A 20,516-nucleotide genomic window follows, 5' to 3' on the forward strand; every position below is an offset into this window, starting at 1 on the left:
ATATGCGTTAATATACGATATTTGTTTTTCTCTTTCTGACTTACTTCATTCTGTATGACAGTCTCTGGGTCCATCCATGTCTCTACAAATGACCCAGTTTCATTCCTTGCTGAGTAATATTCCATTGTATATATGTACCACATCTTCTTTATCTGTTCATCTTTCAATGGGCATTTAGGTTGCTTCCATGAGCTGGCTATTGTAAATAGTGCTGCAGTGAACATTGGGGTGCATGTGTCTTTTTGAATTATGGTTTTCTCAGGGTATATGCCCAGTAGTGGGATTGCTGGGTCATATGGTAGTTCTATTTTTAGTTTTTTAAGGAACCTCCATATTGTTCTCCATAGTGCCTATATCAATTTTACCTTCCCACCAACAGAGCAAGAGGGTTCCCTTTTCTCCACACCCTCTCCAGCATTCGTTGTTTGTAGATTTTTTGATGATGCCCATTCTGACTGGTGTGAGGTGATACCTCATTGTGGTTTTGATTTGCATTTCTCTAATAATTAGTGATGTTGAGCAGCTTTTCATGTGCTTTTTGGCTATCTGTATGTCTTCTTTGGAGAAATGTCTATTTAGGTCTTCTGCCTATTTTTTGATGGGGTTGTTTGTTTTTTTAGTGTTGAGCTGCATGAGCTGTTTATATATTTTGGAGATTAATCCTTTGTTGATTTGTTTGCAAATATTTTCTCCCATTCTGAAGGTTGTCTTTTCGTCTTGTTTATAGTTTCCTTTGCCATGCAAAAGCTTTTAAGTTTCATTAGGTCCCATTTGTTTATTTTTGTTTTTGTTTCCATTACTCTAGGAGGTGGGTCATAAAAGATCTTGCTGTGATTTATGTCCAGAGTTGTTTTAATTTAGACTTTTATTTTTCTGGCTTAAGAGCAGATTTTCTTTAAAAAGTGTAGTAGAGGATTGGTTTGAGTGCTCACAGGCTAGTCTAAGGTTTTTCTCAGAAATGATGTGTGGGCCCTCTCAGAAATGACATTTGCAAACTAATAGCTGGAGCCTTAAAGTTTTACTGTGTCACACATGGCTGAATTGATTTGAGGCTGGAAGTGTTTTAATGGGCATTATTATTCATTCATAGAAATAAAAGTCTCAAAACACCCAGAGACGTTTGATTTTAAGAAAATATAACTTCCCAGTCAACTTTCCAAGTAAACCAGTAAACTGTGGCCCCCATCAAGCTAAGAGTATTTTTTCATTTAACTTGAGGAACGTTCTTTCAGTTTCTTATGTTGTCATTATGATGGTTGATGGAGAACCCAAACTTTCCCACCACCAAGTCTAACATTTCAGTTTCAGTTCAACAGGTATTTATTGAGTACTCAGGATATACAGTGCATTTTGCTCGCTTTTACAGGGGATACAAAAAGGAACACGAAGCAGACAGTTCCTTCTTTACCTTGTGAATCAAGTTCAAGATCCTCACCAATTTAGAGCCCATTACCGTGGTATCAGGATTAATTTCACTTCCTTGTCTCTTCCTGTCCGCATGCATGCATTGGTTCATTTAACAAACATTTGTGAGTTGCAACCTCTGTTCATAGCACTGTAACACAAAGCCCTCCAAGAGTTTGCTTTCCCGGGGACAGCGGTGTTTCTCTTTTCCTCTGGCACTCTTTTTTTTTTTTTTTAAGATGTTGGGGGTAGGAGTTTATTAATTAATTAGTTTATTTTTGCTATGTTGTGTCTTCGTTTCTGTGCGAGGGCTTTCTCTAGTTGTGGCAAGCCGGGGCCACTCTTCATCGCCGTGTGTGGGCCTCTCACTATCACGGCCTCTCTTGTTGTGGAGCACAGGCTCCAGACGCGCAGGCTCAGTAGTTGTGGCTCACGGGCCTAGTTGCTCCGCGGCATGTGGGATCCTCCCAGACCAGGGCTCGAACCCGTGTCCCCTGCATTAGCAGGCAGATTCTCAACCACTGCGCCACCAGGGAATCCCCTCCTCTGGCACTCTTGTGTGATTACAGTTTCTTTTACATAGTGAAACAAATTATTTCTTTATCTCCTGAGACCTCAGCATTTATGTTCCCCACACTGTATGTGCCTATTCTTGAGATGTTTAGTGAGAAGAGTGAATCTTCTGATGAAGCACTCTTCCTGGGACTGTACTCTAAGTGATCTTGTCCCTGCACCCGAGTGGCACCCACCTTTCCCTGTCCCCTTTTCTTAGTGTACCAGTGAGTATAGAGTTTTACCAGATTCATCATTTTAAAGCTATTAACTAAATTAAGCAATAGGAGTTATAAGATTGTTGAATATCCTTATAAGCAGAGATATTATGTATCTGGTTATTTTTTTGATTGGAGGAGATTTTATACAGTGTTAATTTTTTCCACTTATAATAGTAATACTTAATCATAGTGCGAATTTGAAAAATATGGACAAGTATAAAGGAAAAATATTAATCCATAATTCTACTACCCATCAATCAATTCTATTAACAATTTTTTTTACTTTCCTTGATTCAGAAATCACATTTAAAATTTAAAAAAATTTAAATTAATAAACAGTAAAATTGACCTTTATTTGTTGTACAGTTCTATGAATGTTGACACATATAGGTTCATGTAGCCACCACCACAATCAAGATACAGAAAAGCTCCATTCCCTCAGAACAAGCACCCCTTTTAAATCCCACCTTCCCCAAGCCCTGAAAATCACTTATGTGTCTGTTATATAATTTTGTCTTTTTGAGAATGTCGTATAAATGGAATCGTAGACTATGTAAGCTTGTGAGAGTGGCTTCCTTGACATAATACCTTTGAGATTCATCCAGGTTGTTGTGTGTATAGTAATTTGTTTCTTTTTGTTGCTCAGTGGTATTCCATGGTGTAGATGTACCATAGTTTGGTTATCCATTTATCCACTTACCATTTAAGAGTCTTTTTTAAAAAGACATCTTGACATTTCTGAAATCCTGAAGTACTTTAAAACCAATGTATATAGTTAACGTGGTCGGGGTTTTTATTTCCCCAAAAAGCTATTATTGAATTGATAGTGTGTCCTAGAATTAATACTGTCTTAGAATCAGGGTATTATGGTGGTGAGATGATCAGTGTGGGGGATCAGAGAGGGCTGGTGAAGGGTTATCAGGAATCAGGCAACTGAGCGGTAAGGGGACAGGTAAAGGAAGGCCCCGGGAGGTTTGAAGCCCTGCGCCCAGAGCTGCTTGGCAGCCTGTGAGGGCTTTGGGGAGGTTTTGAGCAGAAGAGCAACATAGGAAAGAAGACTTTAGGAACAAAGCCCACTAATTGTGGTGACTGCCAGGATGTCCACCGTCATCAGTGTTGATGAGGCGGGAGGGGACCGGGGATGGCAGCAGTGGGGCTGATAGTACTGGAGGGAACGGAGGGAGAGTTTGAGGAGAGGGCAGTGGGGGCAGGAGTGCTGACTAGAGAGCCTGTGGCGGGGGGGAGGGAGGGTGGTTCCTGCTAAACACCCTGACTTCTGGGCCAGTGCCCCGGGAGACAGGGCAGGAGGCGTGGAGAACTTAGGACCGACTGCCCAAATCTTAGGTATTTATATGGTGTGAATGGGTAGGTTGGGTGGGTCATGTTATTTGGGAAATTCTAAAGCAAAATGAGAATGTCCAGGGGCTTCACAGATTAAGAATGAGATGTGCATAAGGATACTGTGTGGAGATAAATAGGCATAGGGTGTACTTAATTATGTGAGCTTGGATGAAGTGTATGATTATTTCATGGAAATAAACTGTGATTAGGGCCATTGCCAAGTAGAATTGCATCATGGCTAACTGTATGGGCCCAAAGTTTTCTGCAGAACCTATTCTTGAGTCCCATCCCCCTGTGTCACAAGCCAGATGGTTTATTCTTTTTTTTTTTTTTTTTTTTTTTTGCGGTACACGGGCCTCTCACTGTTGTGGCCTCTCCCGTTGCGGAGCACAGGCTCCGGATGCACAGGCTCAGCGGCCATGGCTCACGGGCCCAGCCGCTCCGCGGCATGTGGGATCCTCCCGGACCCGGGCATGAACCCATGTCCCCTGCATCGGCAGGCGGACTCTCAACCACTGCGCCACCAGGGAAGCCCCAGATGGTTTATTCTTTGGCACACCCCACTTTTGCAAGATAGGAGAAGGAGCCGTAATTCATCCTCATATAATCCTTGAGGGACAGGTTCCCATCAGCCACTGAGGAAGAGGGAGCCAAAAGAAAGAAGTGACTGTTGGAGAGTAATTTGCCAAAGGGACTTGCCCCTCTTGTCAGGTGACTTCTTGGGAAGCCTCATTCATGGAAGCCGCCTCACTTCCACCTGCTCACACCTGTTCTAACTCAGGATCAAGGAGAAGTAGGGGCCAGTCAGCAGAGAGAAAGAGAAAGACACTCAGAGACAGTATGGAGCCTTGTTATCTTCCCCCAGTTTACATTTTATTAAAGATCCCCTGTTAGAGAGATAAGAGAGAAGTTACTCCCCGCTTTGTCTACCGTTGATACATTTGCAAAAGAGCTGTTCTTTACAGCTGTACTACAGTGGGGTAAAGTTTCTGTTACTTGTGGCCTTGCTAATTATGTCTTCAATCTTCCCTAGAAAAGACTGTGTCTTCACCATCGACCCATCAACTGCCCGAGACCTCGATGACGCCCTCTCCTGCAAGCCCGTCGCTGATGGTAGGATGGAAACTTCTCTCCCCCTCTAGGTGGCAGGCAGCATGCACCCCTGTGTGGCCAGCCTGGCTGCCGGGTACTCCCTGAACTTGCCGTAGGCCCCTGAGCCTACACAGCATGTGACCTACAGGTTGTGCTCCTGACTGACTTCAGTGAGAGTGAGAATAAGAAATGTCCTCTTGCTAGGACCCTTCTCAGGCCTCAGGAGGGACAGCAGTGAGGGCAGAAGAACTAATTTCAGGCCTGGCCCTGCAGGAGGCTCCAGTGAGGACGTAATGTGTTAAAGAAGGCCCCTAAGCTCCACTTAAGGGAAAGCACAGAGTTTTTTTTACCTGAATTGAATGACACACTGGGGTGATTCAGGGGGTGCTGTCCAAAGACGTGCTCAGCAGAGGCGGCAGGAACACCTCCCCTGAGGAAGCCCCTCAAGGCCTGAGCTGGAGAAGCTTACTCTGCCCCGCGTAGGTCTTCATCTGTCCAGCAAGTTGTGGAAGGCAGCTGTTAGAGGCTCCTGAAACATTCTTTTGGGATGGAGCCAGCAAGGAAAAAGTGGGATTTGATGCCACTGGTCTTTGAAAACTGTCATGGGGGAGGGGGAAATGTGTGAGGTGTGAAAAGAGCAAACCCTAGCCATGCCCTTCTAATGCCCCTCCAGATGAGCCGCTTAGAGTCTGGAGCTGCCTCCTGCCCCTCACTGGGGTGGGGTCTGGTGACTGCTGTGGCTTTAGTTATTCTCCAGTATGGCTTTGGCACTAACGTGGCCTTTGATGGCTTGCCCATGATGGTATGCAGTCTTGTGGCTTCAATCTCCTGCACAGTGTTGGTGGCCCAGTGGCCTGGTCTTGGCAAACACTGCAGAGATGTTCACATATTCCATTAATGCAAAACTTCATGGGCTCAGCGTGTTGTCTCTTCTCCATAAAAGACAGTGAGGTTCAGCAGATACAAAGCTGAGAGACAGAAAACCTCACTGCCCAGAAATGCTTTCGTCTTCTTTTAGTGAGTCTTCCTTGAAACTGTGGGCAATGGTGCTCAGTGTTTTCAACTAAAGAAAATTGAAAGGAAGATAAAGCATAAAGAGAGAAAAGTTCCCATGGAAATTTCAGAGGAATTATATATTTTTAAAATCTAAAGTTTAAGCAGCCTACTTAAAAAAGCAAACACTACGTTGGTTTCTTATATCCTGAGCAATCTTTGCTGCATGGGAAAGCTTGGGCATATCACTCTCACATCCACTTCCCTGAGCCCCAGTTGAAAAGTGCCCCCCGCCCCCCCGGCAGAAAGCCAGGTGACACTGGACCTCACTTCCTGTATTTCCTTTCTCTCCAGCTTCAGAGCCCTGCTCTATTTGTAGCCTAATGCTTGGAAACAGTTGCTTCATTTATTTTGGCCACTTCTATAGTTGTTAATGTTAGAAGGGTAGGCCTAATCCCTGTTACCCCATCTCAGCCGGCTCACATGATATTCCCCTTGCAGGGACACCAGGGAACAGGCACGTGTCTTGCCCCACTCACCCTGCACGCTACGTGTCATGTCTAGGGTACCGGGTTACCAGCAGAGGCTTCGTGTAGGGAAAAGGTGGAGCGGGAAGGATTGACCAGGGACAAGTTGTACATGTTTATAAATTTCCAACCAAAGAATATGCTTTGTCAGACAGTCGAAAACCAATTGTTTTCGATCTGCTGTTCAGGGAAAGCATTCATAATGCGGGAAATCATTTAGCAGTGCAAGATGAAGGAAAAGGAGAGGAAGTAGAGGCAGGGAAATGAGTCAGAGAAACATTCTAATTGTTTAGAGATGTAGGTAGAAGAAACTGGACTGGAGGTGCTGGCATTCTTATTAATGGGGGTGGGGAGGACAGCTGTGAAAAAGGGGTAACGACAGAAAAGAATCAATGGAAATGGATTTGGAGTTGAGGGAGGGGAATCCAAGACGGGGCAAAAGTTTCAAGCTGGATGGCGAGGAGGTGCAATCTACAAGTTAGAGATCGGGAAATCAGGAGGACCAGCTGGTTTCGGAGAGAGCATGTCTGCATGGAGCTGTCTGTGTGATGATATGTGTTTATATAAGCTGCTGCAGATGCTCTGCAGAGGAGGCTAAATGTGTACAGTCCATCTACTCGTATACAGAGAGCCATGAAGAAGAGTGGATAACTCAGCAAAATGCAAACAGCGATTTTATTAGGATGATGGGTTCATAAGTGATTTTTCTCTTTTCCCTAGTTTCCAAATTTTTATAATGTGGTAGTAATAGCTTCATAATGAACAAATTTTGTAATAAAAAAAATTATGAGGTGCCAGAAATCACAGGCTGCCCAGTAGCCGCTGCACCAAGTGATCAGATACCTTCCATCTGCCTAGTTATTCTTGCATTCCAGGGGAGTAATTAACATCTGGTCATTTGGCAGAGCAGCAGAAAAGGGACATGGCAGAGGAGTCGGGGAAGAGTCTGCAAAGGCCTGAGTTGGGCAGTCAAGCGTTTTTATGGTGGCACTTCTACAGTTGGCCTTTGTGACAGCTGTTTCTGCCAAGGCCATTTATCCAGGGAGATGAAAAGTGAAAGTCAGTTCTAGTTTGGATTGGGGTGAGGCTGGCTGAGTTCAGGTTCTGGTAGTTACCAGTTCATGTCAGTTCTTGCTTAGAGGAAAAAAAGTTTAATGCTTCAAAAAGCAAATAATGTTTTCTGGGCATATTTACGTCATCTATAACCATTTTTATTTAAAGAAAGTATAAAGGTTAAACTTTCCTTTGGTCCCACTGAAATCCTCTGAATGACTCTTCTGTGAAGATAAAACGCACAGACAGAAGTAACTTATTTAGTCCTTACTCTCCCTTTCTGTAGAGTTCAGATGAACCCCCAGGACTTCTTACCAGTATCTCCTATAGGTGCGAGATTTAGACATTACAGTCTGCAGGTGAATTCTGCAGAAACACAGTGACACCTGCTCCCCAGTAGGTCATGTTTAGGTTGGAAGGCTGAGGAGGGGGTGCCCTCTACCCTTGAGGAATCTCAGCTTTGGAAGAGATTCTACCAGTCATCTAGCCCAGTAATTTTTCACCTCTTACAGCCTATAAACACACTTGAGGGCAACATTCCCATGAGCATTAACCAGCCCGCTAACATTAACATGGAGTCTTTCACTTTAGCTCAAGAAGATATTGCATAATGCAAGTGAGTAAGACTGGTTATAATGATAACCCAGACCCTAAAGACAGTAAATCACACGCTCCAGTGTTTGATTACTGTAACAGACCTTTGCGACACACCCCACAGTTGACCTCACCGCTCAAGTGTGGGAGTGCCACAGTTGTCACGTCACTCTCTGGTTTTCAGATTACCTCTACAGCATCTACTTACTGAATATCCAGGTTGCACTTTAACTCTCCACCTTACAGGCAGCCCATTTGGCCTTAAGATTGCGTGAGTCTCAGGAAATCCTTCTGTGCAATGATCTGAAATACCACTGTCTTCCTGGAATTTTCCACTCGTTGGTCCCATATATGCCCCTTGGGAGCCTATAGAATAAGTCCCGTCTCTCATGTGACAACTCCTCAGGTACTAGATAATGGCTGTCATGTATATCTGAATTACAGCTTCTCAGTTAAGCATCCTGTATATTTTTCTGTGTCCTGTAGCTTATTAAGTTTGAGCCCATTTCCCGTGTCACGGCGTTAATTCTGCCTTTATGAGCTCTGAGGTAAATGGCTGCCTGTATCCAGACTTCTCCTCCCTGGCTGCCAGGGCACAGTGACTCTCTCCCAGCCACTTCCAGCCACCTGTTCTGTTCAATTAAGCCTGCATTATTGCTTTGTTCTAGTCTCTGAGAGAGGAAATTATCAGTCAGACAAGTCAGGACCTTTATTCAGCTTGTAGTTGATTCAGGCTCCCAACAGATCCTACAGGAAATTGATGTTCCCTGCTTCTCTGGCGTCTTGTTTCTCTAATGTTTTGTTCTGTAATGAGTGCTCGGCCATTGAACATGGCAGGGTTCTCCTAGCCAGACCTTAGAAATGAAGGATTGGAGAAAGGGGGAGTGGGGACTGGCTGCTAATCGGTTTGGGGTTTCTTTGGGGGGGGGGTGATGAAAATGTTCTGAAATTACTAACCAGTTAGACAGCTCTGTGAGTACACTGAAAACCACTGGGGGAAAATGAGTGAATGGACGAATGAATTAAGAATAAATAAACAAATCCATTCATCCTTGAGGCTTTTTGGAAATTGGAATTTACACCTTAACGATAACTTAGCAGAAGTCTTGATGGATTGCCTGGGCTGGATACCGAGAGTTGTACCCCTCTTACCCGTCTCTCCTCCTTGCTGCCTTCACCTCTGAACCACGAAAATCCCACCCAGGGAGCGCACCCCTGTGCTCAGCCACCTGCTCGTCTTTCCCACCCCCACAGAGGGCAGCCATCTGACTCAAAAGAAAGAGGGATCTGTCCTACTGTCCAGGTATGAGAAAGTGCTCAGGTCATCATCCGGCCTGAGGGACCTCAGGAATGCACACTACCTGCAGTGCTGTAGGGGGCGCCAGACTTCCTGCTGGTTTGCCTCTTGTCTGGCTTTCCCTTTCCCTTCCCTGAGGAGGATGGACTAGGCAGCTTTGTTCCTGGGAGCCCTTCTCACTTAGGAAATAAGAACAAGAGACTAGGAGAAAGTGTAAGAATTTCATAGATTTCCTAAACTCTGGACTTCCCCGTATGGTTATACATGTCACCTGCTGAGAGTTCTTGTCACGAGTGATCATCTTTGGAGGCAGTGAGAAAGTAGGAGCTGGAAAGACTGTGCTCCCCTGGCTTAGGCTGGAGAACCTGAGCAATAGGACGGACGGTAGTAATTTTAATGAGCAAAGAGCAGAGATGAAGGCTCTGGATCTGCTACTGGGAAGGAAGAGAGCATGGGTGGGTGTCCTGGAGCTTATGAGTACAAGGTTCCAGCAAGTCGCAGCAACCAGGCCAAACCCTCTTCCTGGGCTGTGTTCTCACCCCTGGGAAGATCTTACCCCACCGGGCATTCACCCCAGCCCCTTTATGTTTCCCTTTGGTTTGGCTTCCTCCTCTCACAAACTTAAGTCTCCATCCTGTAAGACCTTCCTCAGCCCCCTACAGCCTCAGGAGTGTTCACACCTTCCTTTGTCCATCAGGACACCTTGAAGAGCAGTCTACTTGCTGTGACTACTTTCCTGCTTCCCGTTTATTTCTTACTCCCTCTGCTATGTGGCTTCAGAAAGTTCAGTGACACAGGTTGTCCCTGACTTCAATTCAGCAAACGTGTGCAGTGTTTGGCTTTTCATCTTCTCTTCTTTGGACTTAGGGGGCTCTACTTGCTTTTTTTTTTTTTTTTTTTTTCAGTACGTGGGCCTCTCACCGTTGTGGCCTCTCCCGTTGTGGAGCACAGGCTCCAGACACGCAGGCTCAGCGGCCATGGCTCACGGGCCCAGCCGCGCCGCGGCACGTGGGATCTTCCCGTACCGGGGCACGAACCCGTGTACCCTGCATCGGCAGGCGGGCTCTCAACCACTGCGCCACCAGGGAAGCACAGTTTTCTTTTATGTACACACAAAGACCAGGTCATGTCACTTTTCTGCTTGAAAATCTTCTCGTACCTACAGAATGGTCCACATTTTTTAGTAGAGCTTTGTTATCAAAGTCCTTTAAGATTAGTTCCCCAGCCCCCTCTTCCACCTTCCCCACCTCCCAATGCCACTTCCGCCAACACACAGACACACGCACGCACGTGCGCGCGCACACACAAACACACACGCTGCGTGCACCCCTAATGGTGTCTGGCCACTCCAGGCTTTGTATATCCACTTCACTCTACCCTGCCTCCCAGCCTCTGCCTGCCCTTTGCCCTCCAGTTAGAATGCCTGGCCTCCCTTCCCACTTCTGTGTCAGAATTTCGTTCAACAGCAAGATGAAACCTCTGCGGAGCTTTCCTTTTCTCCTGGCAGAATGAACTGTTCCTATCCTATCAGCATATTTTCTTCATGTGTCTAATGCAACAGTAAATATCATTGCTTGTGGATTTAATTCACCTTTTTGCTTGTTTCCTAAAAGCAGGGCAGTCCTTGGACATCTCTATATCCTGAGTGTCATGCATGGTACCCTGCATTTGAAAATCGCTTGATCTAATCGGTCTGACCAGGCATCTTGTTACAAACTTTTAGCGTTTCACTTCTTTTTTTGTTTCTTACCTTGCCCTTTTTATTTCCACCGTGCTTCGACCCTTAAATTTTTGGGTTGTTTATGGGCTTTTATGCTGACCTGTAAGCTTACACCACATGCCCTCCTACAATGTCTGTTTCTTTAGAATTAGGTGTACCTTTCCCTCATCACAGTCATGGTTTTCAGTCCCTCTTCTCATGTCTCAGTGATACTGTAAGATGACTGAATTAAATATTATGATCATGACATCTGGTCCTGCAGCTCTGTGAGTTGGCATATCTGAGGCTCACTTCTTCCCCATTATTTTCTTTCATGAGTCTCTTCTATAGCCCGCAGTACTCTTCTCACTGCATACCTACAGGCTTCCACGGCAAGTTGTTTATTGGTTTTATTTGTCATTTTTATCCGTCTCCCTACTGTCTGTATCATTGCCATTTCCAAATTCAGTGAGTGCTAATTTTCTGATAAAATTTACTTATTGAATGAACCTTAACATGATAGTGAAGGACAATAACAACAACAACAAAAAAACAATTTATGATGCAAAAGCCAGAACTTTTCTTCCCTTAATTATTTTGGCAAACAGTCTTGCTAGTTAAGAAAAGGCTTTTTAACAGCCAAGTACATCTTCGATGGCAATACGGTCATCTGTTAGTTTGGAGAAATAGAAAGTTGGTATTACAAAAATCCAAGTATTCCTTTGTTAGCAGATAGATCTTAATTAATAGCATGTTGAGACATTGGAAATTGAAAAAGTTTGTTTTTTATTACCCTCTGTTGGAAGTGTTTGGAGTTTAGGTTGGTATAGGGAGGTAATGCCAAGGTAATTCCAGAATGTAGAAATCAGGTGACATTTTGAGAATGGAAATCAACTTTTAAAAAAATTTCATTTCATTTTATTTTATTGAAGTATAGTTGATTTATAATGTCATATTAGTTTTAGGTGTGCAGCACAGGGATTCAGTTATACATGAGTGTGTGTGTGCGTGCGTGCATGTATGTATATTCTTTTTCAGATTATTTTCCCTTATAGGTTATTACAAAATATTGAGTATAGGTTCCTGTTGGTTATCTATTTTATATATAGTAGTATGTGTGTGTTACTCCCAACTTCCTAATTTATCCCTCCCCCTCCTTTCCCCTTTGGTAACCATAAGTTTGTTTTCTTTGTCTGTGGGTCTATTTCTGTTTTGTAAATAAGTGCATTTGTATCTTTTTTTTTTTTTTTAGGTTCCACATATAAGTGATAACATATGATATTTGTCTTTCTCTGTCTGGCTTACTTCACTTAGTATGATAATCTCTCTCTAGGTCCATCCATGTTGCTGCAAATGGCATTATTTCATTCTTTTTCAAGGCTGAATAATATTCCATTGTATATATGTACCACATCTTCTTTATCTGTTCATCTGTTTGTGGATATTTAGGTTGCTTCCGTGTCTTGGCTGTTGCAAATAGTGCTACAGTGAACACTGGGATGCATATATCTTTCTGAATTATAGTTTAAGACTGGAAATCAACTTTCAGTGGTTATCTGTAGAATTTCCTCTTGCCTGGAGATCTGCAAAACATCAGGTAGAACTTGCTATTTTAGTTTGTATAAGGCTGAAACAGAACGTATGGTAGTGGTTTTAATCTCTTTAGAGTCACAGTCTCTCCTCAGAAAAAAATACACAAATGTGTATATACACTATATTTTGCATAGGGCTTACATTTCCAGTAATATCATAGAATGGATAGCCTGAAGAGCTCTTCTTCAATAAAACTCTTTAAAATGATGCATCTTTTAGAAATGTATGGCTGAGCTGACAAGAAAGGTCTTGCCAGCCCTTAGAAGCCAGGAATGAAACAAGAGCAGATAACCAAAGAAAGAGGTATGTGCCAAAGCAGCTAATGCTATCTTCTAATGTCTAGTGACCCAGAAAGTTTGCTCAGGACCTGAATTAATACTACCTGCATGGCCCATAAAATTCCAAGCCAAGTATCTAGTTTAAAGTGGCACCAAGAGGACAATGTTTCTAGAAACCAGTCAGAATCATAAGCATATCCTTTCCGGAAGAATTAACTCTTAACCAAAACCTTAAATATTTGCCAAAGATAAAAGTTCTAGTAAAAGTAAACATACAGAAAAGTTATGAAACATGCAAGGATGCAGCTAAAGCAATACTTAGAGGAAATTTTCTAGCTTTAAGTGCTTATAATAAAAAGGGAGAAAGTTTAAAAAATTGAGCCTATAAAGATTAGCTTCACAAAATGTTCAGAGATAAGGGGGAGAAGGTGACTTGCTACAAGAACATAATTGTGGGTACAAGTACTGAATCAAAATATGGGCATTATCTATTATAATTGTAGCAGTAGAAGCTCCCGCTACTCCCCAAAGAAACACACAAGACAAATAACCAAACTCTGTAATGCCTTTCATGCATGCCATAGTAAAACACATAACTCATTTACTTGAATAACAAAAGTTCCTGTTTCCACTTTTGGTCCTGCCAAAATGTAAATCTTAAAAAAAAGAAACAAAATATCAAACATTGCTCTTAGATCTCGTTTTCATTTTTATAGTATTAGAGTGCTATTAATTGTCAAATTAAGGTCTTTTTCGAAAAATCATCAATGTATGAAAAAAATTTGGCATGTTATTGTCAACTTTGTAACAGAATTGGGAACATATAAAGGTACACTTTTTAATATTCACTTTCTGTGTTATTTTGTATCATATATGTTATAGTGTTCATGTTCCATAAGTGTTTCAAATATCTTTTAAATAATAATAGAAATACAGTAAATAAGTTCCAAAGTGGTAGAGAGCACAGGACATATTAAAGTACCAAAAAAAATTAATAAGCACATCAAATTTAACTCTGCAGTTAAAAAACAAAGACTGTTAGACTGGAGAAGTCTAGCTATATGCTGTTTATAACCACACACTTAAAACATGAAGACGCAAAGATTAAATGTAAAAAGGTGGGAAAAGCTATACCAGTAATGTACTAAGCAAAAGAAAGCTAGTATATTTTTTATAATGTCTGACCAATAGCTTTTAAGATAGAAAACATTACTAAATGTAAAGAGAGTCTCTAAATGATAATTTGAAGGATCAATTCATCAGAAAAGATAGTGTCTAAACATATTACCAAGTGATGTAGCTTCAAAATATATATTAAAACAACAGTTGACAGAAATATGAGATTGATAAACTCATCATCATAGTGGGTTAATTTAATATGCCTTTCCCAGGAAATGATAGTTCAAACAGACCAGAAATTCAGTAAAACTACAGAAAATTTGAACAGCACGGTTAGCAAGCTAGCTCTAATAGCCAATAACTAAGTATAATACCCAGAAATGAAGATTACACAGTGTTCTCAAGAGAAAACATATATAAAAGTTGACTTCGTATTAAAGCATTAAGCATATTTCAAAAAATCATTGGTATCATACAGATCATGTTCTTGGGTCACAATACAGTTAAATGAGAATAAGTGCACAAACATTTTTTTTTAAGTTTATTTATTTATTTTTTTAATTAGTTTCTGCTTTATAACAAAGTGAATCAGTCATACATATACATCTGTTCCCACATCCCTTCCCTCATGCATCTCCCTCCCTCCCACCCTCCCCATCCCACCCCTCCAGGCGGTCACAAAGCACCGAGCTGATCTCCCTGTGCTCTGCGGCTGCTTCCCACTATCTATCTACCTTACGTTTGGTAGTGTATACACGTCCATGCCTCTCTTTCGCCTTGTCACAGCCCACCCTTCCCCCTCCCCATATCCTCAAGTCCATTCTCAAGTAGGTCTGCGTCTTCATTCCCGTTTTGCCCCTAGGTTCTTCATGACATTTTTTTTTTTAAATTCCGTATATATGTGTTAGCATACGGTATTTGTCTTTCTCTTTCTGACTAACTTCACTCTGTATGACAGACTCTAGGTCTATCCACCTCATTACAAATAGCTCAGTTTCGTTTCTTTTTATGGCTGAGTAATATTCCATTGTATATATGTGCCACATCTTCTTTATCCATTCATCCGATGATGGACACTTAGGTTGTTTCCAGCTCCGGGCTATTGTGAGTAGAGCTGCAATGAACATTTTGGTACATGTCTCTTTTTGAATTATGGTTTTCTCAGGGTATATGCCCAGTAGTGGGATTGCTGGGTCATATGGTAGTTCTATTTTTAGTTTTTTAAGGAACCTCCATACCGTTCTCCATAGTGGCTGTACCAATTCACATTCCCACCAGCAGTGCAAGAGTGTTCCCTTTTCTCCACACCCTCTCCAGCATTTATTGTTTCTAGATTTCTTGATGATGGCCATTCTGACTGGTGTGAGATGATATCTCATTGTAGTTTTGATTTGCATTTCTCTAATGATTAATGATGTTGAGCATTCTTTCATGTGTTTGTTGGCAGTCTGTATATCTTCTTTGGAGAAATGCCTATTTAAGTCTTCTGCCCATTTTTGGATTGGGTTGTTTGTTTTTTTGCTATTGAGCTGCATGAGCTGTTTATAAATTTTGGAGATTAATCCTTTGTCAGTTGCTTCATTTGCAAATATTTTCTCCCATTCTGAGGGTTGTCTTTTGGTCTTGTTTATGGTTTCCTTTGCTGTGCAAAAGCTTTGAAGTTTCATTAGGTCCCATTTGTTTATCTTTGTTTTTATTTCCATTTCTCTAGGAGGTGGGTCCAAAAGGATCTTGCTGTGATTTATGTCATAGAGTGTTCTACCTATGTTTTCCTCTAAGAGTTTGATAGTTTCTGGCCTTACATTTAAGTCTTTAATCCATTTTGAGCTTATTTTTGTGTATGGTGCTAGGGAATGATCTAATCTCAAACTTTTACATGTCCCTGTCCAGTTTTCCCAGCACCACTTATTGAAGAGGCTGTCCTTTCTCCACTGTACATTCCTGGCTCCTTTATCAAAGATAAGTTGGCCATATGTGCGTGGGTTTATCTCTGGGCTTTCTATCCTGATCCACTGATCTATCTTTCTGTTTTTATGCCAGTACCACACTGTCTTGATTACTGTAGCTTTGTAGTATAGTCTGAAGTCAGGGAGCCTGATTCCTCCAGCTCCGTTTTTCGTTCTCAAGATTGCTTTAGCTATTCGGGGCCTTTTGTTTTTCCAAACAAATTTTGAAATTTTTTGTTCTAGTTCTGTGAAAAATGCCATTGGTAGTTTGATAGGGATTGCATTGAATCTGTAGATTGCTTTGGGTAGTAGAGTCATTTTCACAATATTGATTCTTCCAATCCAGGAGCATGGTATATCTCTCCATCTATTTGTATCATCTTTAATTTCTTTCATCAGTGTCTTATAGTTTTCTGCATACAGGTCTTTTGTCTCCTTAGGTAGGTTTATTCCTAGATATTTTATTCTTTTTGTTGCGATGGTAAATGGGAGTGTTTTCTTGATTTCATTTTCAGATTTTTCATCATTAGTGTACAGGAATGCCAGAGATTTCTGTACATTAATTTTATATCCTGCTACTTTACCAAATTCATTGATTAGCTCTAGTAGTTTTTCGGTAGCATCTTTAGGATTCTCTATGTATAGTATCATGTCATCTGCAAACAGTGACAGCTTTACTTCTTCTTTTCCAATTTGGATTCCTTTTATTTCCTTTTCTTCTCTGATTGCTGTGGCTAAAACTTCCAAAACTATGTTGAATAAGAGTGGTGAGAGTGGGCAGCCTTGTCTTGTTCCTGATCTTAGTGGAAATGGTTTCAGTTTTTCACCATTGAGGACAATGTTGGCTGTGGGTTTGTCATATATGGCCTTTATTATGTTGAGGAAAGATCCCTCTATACCTACTTTCTGCAGGGTTTTTATCATAAATGGGTGTTGAATTTTGTCGAAAGCTTTCTCTGCATCTATTGAGATGATCATATGGTTTTTCTCCTTCAACTTGTTAATATGGTGTATCACATTGATTGATTTGCGTATATTGAAGAATCCTTGCATTCCTGGGATAAACCCCACTTGATCATGGTGTATGATCCTTTTAATGTGCTCTTGGATTCTGTTTGCTAGTATTTTGTTGAGGATTTTTGCATCTATGTTCATCAGTGATATTGGCCTGTAGTTTTCTTTCTTTGTGACATCCTTGCCTGGTTTTGGTATCAAGGTGATGTCGGCCTCGTAGAATGAGTTTGGGAGTGTTCCTCCCTCTGCTATATTTTGGAAGAGTTTGAGAAGGATAGGTGTTAGCTCTTCTCTAAATGTTTGATAGAATTCACCTGTGAAGCCATCTGGTCCTGGGCTTTTGTTTGATGGAAGATTTTTAATCACAGTTTCAATTTCAGTGCTTGTGATTGGTCTATTCATATTTTCTATTTCTTCCTGAGTCAGTCTTGGCAGGTTGTGCATTTCTAAGAATGTGTCCATTTCTTCCAGGTTGTCCATTTTATTGGAATAGAGTTGCTTATAGTAATCTCTCATAATCTTTTGTATTTCTGCAGTGTCAGTTGTTACTTCTCCTTTTTCATTTCTAATTCTATTGATTTGAGTCTTCTCCCTTTTTTTCTTGATGAGTCTGGCTAATGGTTTGTCAATTTTGTTTATCTTCTCAAAGAACCAGCTTTTAGTTTGGTTGATCTTTGCTATCGTTTCCTTCATTTCTTTTTCATTTATTTCTGATCTGATCTTTATGATTTCTTTCCTTCTGCTAGCTTTGGGGTATTTTTGTTCTTCTTTCTCTAATTGCTTTAGGTGCAGGGTCAGGTTGTTTACTCGAAATGCTTCCTGTTTCTTAAGGTGGGATTGTATTGCTATAAACTTCCCCTTTAGAACTGCTTTTGCTGCGTCCCATAGGTTTTGGGTCGTCGTGTCTCCATTGTCATTTGTTTCTAGGTATTTTTAAATTTCCTCTTTGATTTCTTCAGTGATCACTTCGTTTTTGAGTAGTGTATTGTTTAGCCTCCATGTGTTTGTATTTTTTACACATCTTTTCCTGTAATTGATGTCTAGTCTCATAGCATTGTGGTCGGAGAAGATACTTGATACAATTTCAATTTTCTTAAAATTACCGAGGCTTGATTTGTGACCCAAGATATGATCTATCCTGGAGAATGTTCCATGAGCACTTGAGAAAAATGTGTATTCTGTTGTTTTTGGATGGAATGTCCTATAAATATCAACTAAGTCCATCTCGTTTAATGTATCATTTAAAGCTTGTGTTTCCTTATTTATTTTCATTTTGGATGATCTGTCCATTGGTGAAAGTGGGGTGTTAAAGTCCCCTACTATGATTGTGTTACTGTCGATTTCCCCTTTTATGGCTGTTAGTATTTGCCTTATGTATTGAGGTGCTCCTATGTTGGGTGCATAAATATTTACAATTGTTATATCTTCTTCTTGGATCGATCCCTTTATCGTTATGTAGTGTCCTTCCTTGTCTCTTCTAATAGTCTTTATTTTAAAGTCTATTTTGTCTGATATAAGAATTGCTACTCCAGCTTTCTTTTGATTTCCATTTGCATGGAATATCTTTTTCCATCCCTTTACTTTCAATCTGTATGTGTCTCTAGGTCTGAAGTGGGTCTCTTGTAGACAGCATATATATGGGTCTTGTTTTTGTATCCATTCAGCCACTCTGTGTCTTTTGGTGGGAGCATTTAGTCCATTTACATTTAAGGTAATTATTGATATGTATGTTCCTATTCCCATTTCCTTAATTGCTTTGGGTTCGTTATTGTAGGTATATTCCTTCTGTTGTGTTTCTTGCCTAGAGAAGTTCCTTTAGCATTTGTTGTAAAGCTGGTTTGGTGGTGCTGAACTCTCTCAGCTTTTGCTTGTCTGTAAAGGTTTTAATTTCTCCATCAAATCTGAATGAGATCCTTGCTGGGTAGAGTAATCTAGGTTGCAGGTTTCTCTCCTTCATCACTTTAATTATGTCCTGCCACTCCCTTCTGGCTTGTAGGGTTTCTGCTGAGAGATCAGCTGTTAACCTGATGGGGATTCCCTTGTGTGTTATTTGTTGTTTTTGCCTTGCTGCTTTTAATATGATTTCTTTGTGTTTAATTTTTGACAGTTTGATTAATATGTGTCTTGGTGTATTTCTCCTTGGATTTATCTTGTATGGGACTCTCTGTGCCTCCTGGACTTGATTAACTATTTCCTTTCCCATATTGGGGAAGTTTTCAACTATAATCTCTTCAAATATTTTCTCAGTCCCTTTCTTTTTCTCTTCTTCTTCTGGAACCCCTATAATTCGAATGTTGGTGCGTTTAATGTTGTCCCAGAGGTCTCTGAGACTCTCCTCTGTTCTTTTCATTCTTTTTTCTTTATTTTGCTCTGCATCAGTTATTTCCACTATTTTATCTTCCACCTCACTTATCCGTTCTTCTGCCTCAGTTATTCTGCTATTGATCCCATCTAGAGTATTTTTCATTTCATTTATTGTGTTTTTAATCGATGCTTGATTCATCTTTAGTTCTTCTAGGTCCTTGTTAACTGTTTCTTGCATGTTGTCTATTCTATTTCCAAGATTATGGATCATGGAAATAGAATCTTGGATCAGCTTTACTATCATTATTCTGAATTCTTTTTCAGGTAGACTGCCTATTACCTCTTCATTTGTTAGGTCTGGTAGGTGTTTATCTTGCTCCTTCACCTGCTGTGTGTTTTTCTGCCTTCTCATTTTGCTTATGTTACTGTGTTTGGGGTCTCCTTTTTGCCGGCTGCAGATTCGTAGTTCCCGTTGTTTTTGGTGTCTGACCCCAGTGGCTAAGGTTGTTTCAGTAGGTTGTGTAGGCTTCCTGGTGGGGGGGACTAATTCCTGTGCTCTGGTGGTTGAGGCTCGATCTTGTCTTTCTGGTGGACAGGTCCACGTCTGGTGGTGTGTTTTGGGGTGCCTATGGCCTTATTATGTTTTTAGGTAGCCTCTCTGCTAATGGGTGGGGTTGTGTTCCTGCCTTGCTAGTTGCTTGGCATAGGGTGACTCGCACTGTAGCTTGCTGGTCGTTGACTGAAGCTGGGTGCTGGTGTTGGGATGGAGATCTCTGGGAGATTTTCGCTGCTTGATATTATGTGGAGCTGGGAGGTCTCTTGTGGACCCGTGTCCTGAAGTTGGCTCTCCCACTTCAGAGGCACAGCACTGGCTCCTGGCTGCAGCACCAAGAGCCTTTCATCCACCCGCACATTCACATAAAGAGAGCAGGGGGAAAAATCAAAAATCTTGCTCTCCAAGTCCACCTCCTCAATTTGGGATAATTCGTTGTAAAAAGAGGAAAAGGGCGAGAAGTCTGAAATCTTGCTCTCTAAGTCCACCTCCTTAATTTGGAATAATTCGTTGTAAAAAGAGGAAAAGGGGGGAAAGTCTTAAATCTTGTCCTCAAAGTCCACTTCCTCAATTTGGGATGATTCGCTGTCCATTCATGCACTCCACAGACGCAGGGCACATCAAATGGACCGTGGAGCTTTAATCCGCTGCCTCCGAGGCTGCATAGAGAGATTTCCCTGCCTCTGCTCTCACAGCTCCCGGGTCTCAGCCTTCCACAAACATTTTTAACTTAAGAAAAATTCAGGATGTTTAGAAATCTTAAATACCTTCTGTTCCCCTCTCCCAGATTAGTGGCCAGATGAATGGCCTAAATCAGAATATACTTGATGTCATGTTTCCTTAATGCTTGAAGGTTGAGTGAGTTACCTATTTCCTCATGGCTGAGTTTACCTCTGTCATTGCCTTCCACACGAAATACCCCCTTACACAGGACTT

General features: G+C 41.4%; 1 protein-coding gene across 4 annotated transcripts in view; it reads left to right on the plus strand.

The window, feature by feature from the left end:
• Positions 1–20,516, plus strand: part of DIS3L2 (DIS3 like 3'-5' exoribonuclease 2) — a 382,646-nt gene that overhangs the window by 228,136 nt on the left and 133,994 nt on the right. For all 4 annotated transcript variants that reach the window (XR_014016571.1, XM_081243341.1, XM_081243343.1 and 1 more), the window contains one exon: positions 4,552–4,631. Coding sequence is in view for 3 of the 4 variants with exons in the window: in XM_081243341.1 (XP_081099467.1) it covers positions 4,552–4,631 (80 nt within the window). In the remaining variant the exon portion in view is untranslated. The remainder of the gene's footprint in view (positions 1–4,551; positions 4,632–20,516) is intronic.

Source organism: Mesoplodon bidens (assembly GCF_964165515.1).
Source record: "Mesoplodon bidens genome assembly, chromosome: 8".
In the NCBI taxonomy this organism is placed as follows: Eukaryota; Metazoa; Chordata; class Mammalia; order Artiodactyla; family Ziphiidae; genus Mesoplodon; species Mesoplodon bidens.